This window comes from Engystomops pustulosus, chromosome 1 (genome assembly GCF_040894005.1).
Source record: "Engystomops pustulosus chromosome 1, aEngPut4.maternal, whole genome shotgun sequence".
Taxonomy (NCBI): Eukaryota; Metazoa; Chordata; class Amphibia; order Anura; family Leptodactylidae; genus Engystomops; species Engystomops pustulosus.
Window position 1 is genome coordinate 57,060,524 of NC_092411.1, and position 12,227 is coordinate 57,072,750.

Consider the following 12,227-nt stretch of genomic DNA (forward strand, 5'->3'; position numbering starts at 1 on the left):
CGTACATTGTAATAGATCGGTTACCATCAGACACGTGTGAAAATGCTTAGTAACCTGCAAACTTCGTCATGAGAGTTCACAGGTTATAGCGAGGGCGCAGGCGCCGCTTTTTGCATCTCCTTCATGAGGAGCAAAATAATCGCAATGTCTGGCGATTTGCAAGGCGTTGTGATTATTTCAGGGCTTGTACATCACAAAACTGACACACAAGCCCAGGTGACTTTCATCATACAGTACACTGACATTACTCACTGTATGATGTCTTGTATGAATGATGAGAGTGGTTGTCCTCCCTCATCCCTGCTGTGGAGATGGTCAGTGTAGAGGTGACCTACCACAACAACTCCCCCCAGCACCACTATCAGGAGCTGCAGAGGAGTTTCTGGAGTTGATGGTCGGGTCAACTCCCCTGGTGCTTAGCCCCGGCATGATACCTGTGCCGACTATAGACACGAGGCACAGCTCACACAGGGGGAGGGGCCGGCTCGGTAGAGGAGGAGGAAGTGCTGTGAGCTCAGTGCATGACAGTCTCTCAGTCTACCGGCTACTTCACCTGGCCGTGTAGGAGCCGAGGATGAAACTTAACTATCCGGTGGCCGCGTGTCACTGAAAATGGCTAGGCGTGTCAGCACTGACACGCCTGTCATAGGTTAGCCATCACTGGCCTATAGTGAAAAAAGTAGAGACTCAACCATCCAATGCCAAAGCTATACCAGGGGTATAACAGAATTAACAGATATTTATACAAAAATCCAGGGTCATGAAAACAGAGTGAAGAGAACAACAGTTTGCTGGGAGAAGCCACTCTCCCCTAAAAAGACATAAATTAAAGTATGAACCAATATGTATATTTTAAAGAGCTACCGGTATTTTCTATTGATCAGTGTTAAAACAGTCTGTTTTGTTATTACATTGCTGAATAGGAGGTGACAGTAAAGTTTCATGCAATTATCTTATTACTATGCTGTATAAATGATGCATTGCCTATAAGAAAGATACAACCTTTAATTTTATTTTGAACCCCTGTGAGTAGGTAAGATGCAAACACGAAAAGTCCATCAGAGGAAAAAGCTTGTGAGTGCTCTATAAATCACGATATAATACATAAACTTACATAGATGTCTTCCATAAGTTATTGTTATGTTTGGAATGTACAAAGAAAATTAATAACTGACATATCAACAATTCAATTATTAATTAAAACTTTAAGAACTATAACTATTCAATAGTAAAAGGTGGAAATAACAAGTAAGAGGCTTCAGAAAATAGCACTTAATATATCAGAGGGGCAGAGCAGGAAACTGAAGATATTGGGAGACAATTTTCAATCCTTTCCCACAATTACAGGCTGGACAAGGTGATTGAACTTGAACTCTTCCCACATCTTTACTCACCTCGGCTGGATGCTGAACAATGTATAAACATGTGGAAACATTGAGAGGATGAGCCGGCAGGAAAGGACACAGACACACCTTTTCAGGACGGCTACAAGAATAGGAAAAAAAAAAAGTCAATGCATACGTGGGAACAAAAACATAAAAGATCAGCACTGCTTATACATTAGACTTGTCTGGTTCATATTTTATGTTTCCATTGTCCATGTACAATATAAATGTATCAGGATTTCCCATGATCAATACACTCTGTAGTCCTGCAGTCCTGTGGCACGCCATTTATCGATGGCTGTAAAGATTTTAAAAAGGACCTGTCAGCACAAATAAAGCCCCCCATTCAAATATATCTGCCTAATCCCCTCCCCAGCCGCTCTCTATTGACGCCAAATTTATTGATCTGTGTAATTCCAAAGTTTATTAATTGTACCTCCATTCTGTGACCTCTCACAAAATAAGAGGCCAGGTCAACAGACTTCTGCTCCAGCGCTCGGGGATATTCATAAGGGGGCCGTGCCGCCACTCCCCTTTATCTATGCTCCGCCACTTCCCCGGCTTTCAGTTCTCGCGTTTGCCAACGTGCAGTAATTCCCTATAGCATGAAGGCAGCATGGATGGCATAATAGAAGCCGTCGATGCGGCCAGCTTGAATGAACTGAGAAGTCAGTGGGGCGGCGCACGCGCAGTTAGTCCCTGCATGCGCAGAGAACAGGCAGCCGTTATCTAGTGTGCAAGGGCAAGGGGAGTGGCGGCCTGTGAAGAAAGAGGAGTGCCTGGAAGGAGCGCTGGTCCGTCGATCGGGCATATAAGTATGTTATATTAGTGACATTAGTTAAGCCAGGGTTATGAAATGGACTGCTTTAGAGAGGAACTGGGGAGTAGATTTAGTAGGTATGTTTGGATGAGGGCACTAATTTGTGCTGACTGGTCCTCTTTAAGTTTTAAGTCTATTTAATAGACAATAAGAAATAATCAAGGGACCTAAAACTAAACTGGTTGCAAGCTACACACTGCCCTGGATGATGGAAAGGTCAAAGACTGACCACAGGGTAGAGGATGAGACACAGATTACAGTCCTGGACTGCTGTTTTGCAAATGTAAAGTCCCTCTGCTGTCTGCCTGTAGCCCTGCCCCCTGCACAGAGCTCAGAGACACTCATTGATTACTTCCTGCCAAGAGATCGTGAGCAGAGAGAGAGGCTGCAAACTACAAGCTACAAGTGATCCGGGGGAAGAGGGAGGCAGGCACATATCTGGGAGATCTAGCAGAGCTCACAGTGTAAAAGTCTGTCAGCCTGTGTCTGTTAGCCTCTGTGTAATGTCATGCCTCTCTGATCTGTCTCATCTCTCTATGTATCAGTGTGTTAGTACAGAAGCCAGACGAAAGTGCACCTGTACCCTGATAATGGTAATGTGTCTGCTCAGAGAGGTTCCATCCACACCCTGGAATCTTACACTGACCAGCCTAGAGAGTGATAGGAGCTAAAAAAGCAATAAAATTTAGTAAAAGTAAGGGGTTAAAGGATCTTTATTGTGTTAACATCACTAGGGGATTGATATGTGAGAATTTTCTTTCGTGGGGAAACTCTTTTTAGTGAATGTATGTAGCAGACTTGAGTGAGGGAATGTAGCAAGAGGTGTGTGAGTGAGTGAATGGTTGTTGCAGGGCTGTGTGTGAAATAATAGATGGAGCAGAGCTTTGTGTGTATACATGTAGCAAAGCTGTATGTGAGTCTATAGATGTAGCAGTGCTGTGTTTCATGTGATTCTCTGTGACCAACAAGAAATTTTTATTGGAGTCTAATATGAGGAAAATGTTAAGGATCACACGGGCGCACGCTATGGGTATGATTGGAACCGTTGCCGTCGCTGGTATCAGCGGTGTGCCTCACCACCGCTATTAACTAAAAGAAGGAGCAATAATAAGGTATACCTGCGCTGGCTGGAAAGAGTGAGTGTATGTGTGTTATAAAAAGAAGAATTGTGCAAGGGGGAAAGGACTGGACTTCTTAACACTGCGATTATCTCTAAAAAAGACCAGTTGTCATGTTTTGGTGGAACACTAACCTGTAGAACCACTTCTAGCGGGTTTCCGCGGGTCCAGCAAAATGAATCCAACAGTGTGATTTCTTTGGTCCAGGTTCACACTATAGTCCCCGTTGTAGTCCAAGCAATAGTTGAGCAATATCGAAGCCCCGGCCGTTGCTTTCGACAATGCGTCGGTGGATATTCATGTTTGTCCTTCTGGACCATCCGTACCTTGTGGGTGAAGTCAACCCTACATCTGTTTTTACTAGTCTGACTTAGCGAAGCTACCGGCCGGGTAGCTTGGACTACAACGGGGACTATAGTGTGAACCTGGACCAAAGAAATCACACTGTTGGATTCATTTTGCTGGACCCGCGGAAACCCGCTAGAAGTGGTTCTACAGGTTAGTGTTCCACCAAAACATGACAGACGGTCTTTTTTAGAGATAATCGCAGTGTTAAGAAGTCCAGTCCTTTCCCCCTTGCACAATTCTTCTTTTTATAACACACATACACTCACTCTTTCCAGCCAGCGCAGGTATACCTTATTATTGCTCCTTCTTGGAGTCAAATATATTTTCCTTCTTTGGATGACTAAATCTGGGATGTACACACACACTACAAGTGTAAGTTACCATTTAAGTTAATTAAATCAGTTAATTAAATTAAAAAAAGTGAATCAAAAACAATAAACATTATAAGTATTATATTTTACTCTCTTACTTGCACAATTATTATAATAATCGCTCATTCAAAAAGTCATAAAAGCCTGCACTGAGGCACCTGATCAGTGCCATCAGGGCCTGTATCCCCCTGCTATGGCGCCAGTCTTCCCCCCCAACTATGTCAATCTGGTTTGGGACAATTAAAGGGCAGATGCTCATGGAGGATATAACTGTTTTTTTAGTCAGTCCCTACCTTCCCCCTTCCTTGGCTCATTCATGTACGGATCCCTCCAAGTGTGGGTGCATATTTAATTTTGTGGGGACCCTTGGGCATATGCATCTTTTTTTTTGCTATTCTCCTGTTCTTACTCAAAAATGCAAATATAAAGAATTCATTTAAAAAAAAAAAAAAAAAGAAAATTTAACAAATTTTGACAAATGCTTGAGAAATTTTCTTTAATGAACAATGCTTGTTTAGCTTCATTAAAACTGCCTTTGTATAAAATATACATTCTTCAAAAAAAATACAACTTTCATTTCACATTAAAACCAGAAAACTACTTCCATTTAAGTATTAAGGAAAATGAGTATATCAGCCAATAAATCAGAAAAACGCTAGAATTAAGTGTTATATATTAGAAGAATTATTTGGATAGTAGCGCCGCTTGTTGACTGGGCCAAAGATTTAATAGCAGTGTTAATGCCTTGCCCTAGACGTGATTATTAAGATTATAAAGTAATGACATTACAACAGTTAATATATTGTTTCAATTGCCATAATAATTGGGTGCGAGGAAACGGCAATACAAACACTTGCCTTAAAACACATTGCACCAGCTAATCCATTACAGCCGGATAAAGTCAGAAGCCTGCGATTCACCACGTGGTCTGTAACATGGGCTACAACACTCGCTCAGGTTTCAGGCATTTCATGAAGCAAATCGTGCAAGGTTTGACCTGGGATAGATTTAGGAGGTGAGAGGTAAGCCACACTATTTAACTTCACTCCAAAACAGAAGAGGTAGAAGGACATCAAAGAGACTGCCCCTGCACAAAGAACTTTTTCCATCAGCCTCGGCCTATGAGACACCACTAACACGGACAACAAATGGCCGTTCATATCCATACAAATAATAATATAGAAAATATTAAGTGAAAATTGAACTCATATTTAGAATGGAACCACCGTCCCATAAGATCCTTTAAAGGAAATCGATTATATTGATTAGAATGGGTATGGGAGTGTGGAAGAGAGAGTGCTATAAATAAAGATTTTGTTAAAATTAAAGAAAAACTAGTTTTTTTATTACTTGTCCCCTGATTTTACTGATTGTACTCTTCTTGTCTGGTATACAGTGTGTAGTTGCTGTATCTTGTATAGGTGACAGCCCAATATTGTGTATCTGCTCTGCCGTAGCACCAACCAGGATGTGATTTGCCCGATGTGCTATGTCACATGGTGCGACTGTCCCGCGCCGCTCAGTCCCATGTAGAATGGTGCATGTCTTACACGGACCGAAGTGCCTGGTGGTGGCTGGGAGCGCACTAGGGTAAGTATGTGGTGCAAGCACTGGAGGCTGATTCTACGCTGGGTAATAAACTGCTGCTCTGTCCCTCACAAATTGGAATTTCTAAACTTTACACTACTGAATGAGCCTCAAGGCGCGTTTCAACCAGGTCAACCTGGCTTCTTCTAGGAAGGGGGGGGGGCACCTGGAGGAGGCTGGATATATAGAAACTAAGTGATTGATATATATTCTACCAAGAATTATTCAGCTACAAAACACAGGGAATAATTCCCTGGCCGATAATGTTTGCAACATTCTCGCCCACTTTTGTAGAAAATACAGTCATATCGGGGTCGGAAAACCAACAAAAAAGTTGCAATTCCTGGACATGCGCCTACCACCTTCCCTTCAAACCTATCAGGGGTTAACAAATCTAGAATAAAAAACTATGCTTTGATCCCAAGTGGCAAACAGTTCAGATAAAATTTTAACAAATAAGTTACATTTACAATAACTCCTAGTGTTCCCTATGACTGTTTGTACTCTGTAATGTATTATTTCATTTCTATATGTCCCCCTACAATTTGTAGCGATACGGAATACGAAGGCGCTATATAACCATTATTATCATTATTACACACATTACATTTTGTACTGATGATATTCAACTCTAAAAGATCTTCAAATTCTTTTTAAAGCTTTTTGTGAGCTGCTCCAGATTTACTGTAATCAATGTATTTTATTCCATAGGCCTATCCAAGTTCTAGAATGCCTTTGTTGCCAATCAATTTTCAAGTCATGATTTCACCTTCGTAGATAAAATTAGAAGCAAATCTCGTTTTAATTTTTTTATACTGGCGTCTAAAGTGCACGCAATTATGGTTGTAGAGAGGAATTTTACTGTTAAATTTAATAAAATGCCGATGTCAAAAACTAATTATATCTTAAATTAAAAACACTTTTAATTTTATAAAGTCCTGGCTCATGGTTTGTGTTAAGGTTCACTTATTGCTAATTACCCTAAGTAAAAAAAAGGGAACTACAGGGGCAGGCAATTTAGCTAAAGTACATAGGGCTGTACAATACTGTGCTTCCATGTTCCAGCAGTAGTTTATTATTTAGATCCTAGTGACTACTTAGGCCTCTTGCATTTCTAAAAGGATATGCACGATTTTCTATTATTGTTATTTAAAAAGTGCACCAAAATGGAAATTTGAAGGAAACTTTAGAGATCAGCATCATCATAGACAATCACGTTTGTAAAGTTTTTTTTTATTACACTATTTTCTAAACTCCCCTGAAGAAGGGCACTATAATAAAGCCTGTAAAAAATACCATAAATACTTGAGTATAAGTCGACCTGAGTATAAGCCGAGGGTGGGAAATGCATTGGTCACAGTCTCCCCCCAGTGTATAGCAACCCAGCCCGCCCCCATGCCACCAGTATATAGCTAGCCAGCCCCCTGTTCCCCAGTATATAGCCTAACCCCTGACCACCAGTGTATAGCCAGCCCATATTCCTCTGCATACAGCCAGCTAGCACATGTCCCCTAGTATATAGCAGGCCAGTCCTTTTCCACTACGAAAAACCCTGCAGCCCCTGCCCCCACTATACTGTATAGTCTGCAGCCCCTGCCCCCCAGTATATAGCCTGCAGCCCTTGCCCCCAGTATGTAGCCTGCAGCTCATGCCCACAGTATATACCCTGCAGCCCCTGCCCCAGTATATAGCCTGCAGCCCCTGTCCCCAGTCTATAGCCTGCAGCCCCTGTCCCCAGTCTATAGCCTGCAGCCTCAGCCCCAGTTTACAGCCTGCAGCCCCTGCCCCCAAGTTTAAAGCCTGTAGCCACTGCCCCCAGTATACAGCCTGCAGCCCCTGCCCCCCCAGTATGCAGCCTCCAGCTTGCCCTCCAGTACACAGCTTTCAGCCCCTGCCCCCCAGTATACAGCCTTCAGCCCCTGCCCCCAGTATATAGACAGAAGCCCCTGCCCCAGTATATAGCAAGTCAGCCCCTTCCCGAGGTATGCCCAACCTATGAGAAAAACAAAATTGTGTATATATGCTGAGGGCAGCATAGTGAGAACAGGGAAATGCTGAAGCTCTCAAAGGAGGCAAATGTCTAAATAAAACATTATTATTGAAAAGTGGCCAAAGCACTCAACAACTGCTACATTTAAATTTAAAGGGGTATTCCAGGAATATGAATGTCTGATACAAAAACCCATCATACTGTAAATAAATGAATACAACAAGACTCAATGTCGAATCACAAAATGTAGCCTAAATAGTTTGCTTTTATGATTCAACTTCCATGAGCCCCCAGTTCTCAGTAACTCCTCCTCCCTCTCATGTTCTGCTCCCAGTGATCATCTAATTGTCTGACTGTCCTGTTTTGCTGTTTTATGATGTGTAACTGCCATCACTGAAAATTACCTCAGCCCCACTTAGATGACGTTTTACAACAACACCAGCCATTTTGGATGTGTCACATACTTTACTTGATTACCATGTGCCAGCGTGTTATACATCCCCCAGTCATGATTAAGAAACACGTTGATCTTAGGATTTATTGCAAACTGGATGTTTTTTATATGCACTTTAACATTTACATGAGCTGGACCTGGAATTTTTCTCATTTGCTACTATGCCCTTGCAGTGGGGTAGACCGTGCTCAAGGGGATTCAATCCAAGAGGCTGAAACACACCTTTATGCATTACTGTTATACACCCCCCACTATATCAGTATGACCTTCCCTGTGTTAATTACCTTCATGTCCATCATCATACGGTCCCCTCCAAGTAAAAGAAATAAGCAGCAATGTATGTCAGATGGTTTTATTGCATATTGTATAAGCAGTCAGGCCTCTTAGTGTTCAAAAACCCTGGGGGTCCTGAAATGCGGTAAAAAATTGCTTTATAAAAAGTAAATTAAAAAAAATTAGCACATTTATAAAAATGTGAAAAATCTAATAATCCCCTATAGAACGCATAATTAAATAAACATGATAAACATGGCAAGTATCCCTGCATCCCCAAACCAAAATACCACTTTTTGTAATATTATGATTTCCACAATTAAGACAGATTTGGGGTATGTCTGCCCTGATTATTACAAGATGAATGAGCTCCATAGCACCACTACTACCAGCTCAGGAAGAGAGAAAACACATGCAAAATCTCCGGGATCCGCAATTTGGAATTCACTCTGCCCGTTTATTGAACCTAAGTGCATTCCTGATACTTTTAGGTTAAGAAAATAATCATTGCTAATTGTAAGTGTTTACCAAGGGAGTGAAGAGAAAATATGATTTAACATGCTGAGTTCAAAAGGTTATGCATACAAGCAAAAAGTACACGGTACCAACTCCTCAGCTTGCTCAAAAAAACAACCCAATACGTTCCATAAAATCAGCAATTACAGCATTTCTTTTAGAGTTCTCAGTAATTGCTGCCCAACAAAAATAAAATAACATTTCTCTAAATCAATGCTTGAGAAAAGAAACAAATCGCTATATTAAATTCATGTCCTTTCAATGCCATTAGAAATTAAAGAAAAGTACAACTCTGCTAGTGGTCGAAAACCAACACAACCTGTTGTGAAAAGCAATCACTGCAGCTCATTGATTGAATGTGAACCTCTGGATCATACGGCTGCAATTAGAGCACAATTTACAGGTCTCAAAGAGGGCCGTGGCGATTGTTCCACTAAGTTTGTATCAGGGGATTAATTCTACAGAAGAAACACCAAATGTCAACTATTTATACATTTTTTTTTTTTTTTTACAAATAAATGGTAACATAAATGCAGTCCTTTGAAAAAGTACCATTGTCCTCTTTAAAGAGGATCACTCCTCACGGCTGACACTGCTTATCCAGACTGAAGCAAATTCTTGAGAAAGGTAACGAGCAGGTGAGTGACAGTGGACCTGTGTGACTCAGCTCTGCTATATTATTAACCACTACCTCAGGAAGGAGGGGGTGAGAGCAATGCTGGCGGTGTCAAGAGAAATTCACCTTTCTTCTCTGGAAGAACATCTACCACAATTTTCTCGGTGGTAAAAACGCTGATATTTTTTTAAAAAAAAATATTCTTTTAATAAGCATTATAAAAGAATTTTTATCAGCCAAATAGAGACAGAAATATTATCCCCAGAAGCATCAGTCTCAGTTCCCATATCATCATAATGCAATATTACTCTCATAAGTATCTTCCTAAGTGCCAAGCAGAGGTTAAAATAACACCTCTACAGCCAATTGCACTCCCTTGAAAAATTTTAGAAAAAAAATCACTATTCATGAGATTTCCTTTCTTGAAAGAGGGGGTTCTATCAGAGTTTTTGTCATGTAATGCTGGCTTTTGCATATCTGGAGGGTTAATCAGAGTTTGTGCACCTGAAATCTGGGGTACATGCTCTGAAGTAGGTGCAGTTTCCGGGGCACAGACAGAAATTGCGACTATCTTACCCATTATGTGTAAAGCCGATAGCCTCTCCACTAGTATGTAATATAAGTGGAAGAAACACTGAAATAGCACAACATGCTGAACAAACTACTAGGTCAGTGTCATGTACCAAAAACCAATCACTAATAAAGATAAAACATAGAAATATTTATTGGTATACTCTAAAAACACCTAAAAGGCACTCCCAAAATGTGCCATCCTATCTCTGTAAAAATAAAACAGAGTAATCCTCCTCACTAATGCCTAAATGTCTGGCAAACACATGGACAAAGTGCAGATAGTACAGGTCAATAATACAACAATGGAAGATAAACATACTAGCTGAATGGAAATGTGAATATTAAAGATAAATATCACCCAAGTCCATGTGTGTAAGGAGGAGAAAACGTCCCCACGCGTATCGCCGCGCTCCTGCGGCTTCCTCAGGGGTAGCTGGATACCAAATGATCCTTTCTCATATATGTGATTCATGTGATCTCGGCGTCTGACGTCACTTCCGATTTGCTGTCGGCGTCTGACGTCACTTCCGGTTTGCTGTCGGCGTCACTTCCGGTTTGCTGTTGCATATCTTACCCATTATGGCATCTCCACACCAAATGGGCGTGGAGGAGTGTGAAGGGGGGGGCACCCGGCACCCTGTCTATAGCAATCTATGGCGCTGGTTATGGAGCAATTCTATGCCAGGTCAAACATACAAGTTCTCTGCCATCAAAGTGCACCAGGGGCACCATACATTGGCGCTAAGTGATGATAAATGTGCCCCACTGACTGCATGTCAAAGTATACAAATGCACCCTGACAAAATACAGTATATTTTAGAAATAAAAGATGAGATATTAAAAAATGTACAGGATGAGGGAGACAAAGAAAATTAAGAAAAAGAGATAACTGATACAGGATCAGAAAAATGAAAGGAGGAGAATGGTGGTAGTTGCATTAGTATTACTTTGGACTAGTTTTACTACTCCAGTTTAGTGCAGCCGCTGTTTGCATCGTTTCACAGCAAATTCTAATTAATAAACTATATTATAGATACTGAACCACAATACAGACTGAAAACCCAAATTTTACTAACCTCCACATTTGCCTATGCAATAAACTTTGCTGTTTTGCTGTTGCATATTCTTTGCTCTCATCTTCCGGTGAACTTCTGACTTGCTTTGTGGAATGTAGCTGGGCTCTCCTCATGGCATCCGTGCCTCACAGGGGTTCTGACCTTACCCTGGTTTGTTTCTACATATAATAAAATGCCTGACCCCCAAGCTCATTCATGAATACAGCCTTTGCCTGCTCCTTATGTGTATAGAATCAGCTACCTCCATGTGATATTCTCTTCGGGAGCAATATGACATTCTTATAACATATCTGAGGCCGCATTAACTTCTTAATTCACCCGTTATTTTTATGGTCCCAACAAATTCTGCAGCACAGTACAAATTATAGACACTTAAGTTCAGCTTTAGAGGAAAACTTAGCATACATATTGGCGAGATACATGAATATAGGCAAGCGGCAGTTAGTAGGAACAAACAAATGTCAACCAAATCAGTTTTGGACCCTAAAGGAAACAACAGATTCATCAAAAGTTTCTAAAAGTAAGGCCTCTTTCACACTGAAGTTGTGGGGACATATATCCGTCCACAAATTTGTGGCCAGATAAGCATCTCCATATCCGGCTATGGCATCTGGCGACGGTGCGGTGACTGCACACATGTGTCACCATACGGTCTTGTGCAAGGGGGAAAAGATAGAGCAAGCTCTTACTTTTTCTATGTTTACAGTCGGGCGTCGTGCCTCGCTTTCTAGCACTAGTCACCATGATCACTGGGTTCAAAGAGCTTGACCCGTGCAATCGGCACCCCCATGCAGGGGATGGGGGGTTTCCAAACATTGCTATGGCAGCCCTTGGGTGTGATGAAGAACTCCAGGGCTATCCAAAGTGCCTGTCAGATTATGATGAAAAGCACAATCAACTGGTAACAGTGTGTCTGTCAACCTATGCAGAATGCTGCACACAGATTTTAATGGAGAGGGGAGGGATGAGGAGCACTCACCCCCCCTTCCTTCACCACCCTACGCCTGGCATCCAGTCTGGGTGAGCACACAGCCATGTGAATAAGGCCTAAATCCTACAGATGAGGTTTCTGAACCATTATCTGTAGACATAACTTCAGA

The 12,227-nt window shown here is 41.5% G+C and overlaps 1 protein-coding gene across 5 annotated transcripts in view; it reads right to left on the reverse strand.

Moving 5' to 3' along the window:
• The window catches only part of DTWD2 (DTW domain containing 2), a 163,338-nt gene that overhangs the window by 112,278 nt on the left and 38,833 nt on the right, over positions 1–12,227 (reverse strand). For all 5 annotated transcript variants that reach the window (XM_072119414.1, XM_072119424.1, XM_072119507.1 and 2 more), the window contains exon 3: positions 1,395–1,485. In XM_072119414.1, coding sequence (XP_071975515.1) covers positions 1,395–1,485 — 91 coding nt within the window. The remainder of the gene's footprint in view (positions 1–1,394; positions 1,486–12,227) is intronic.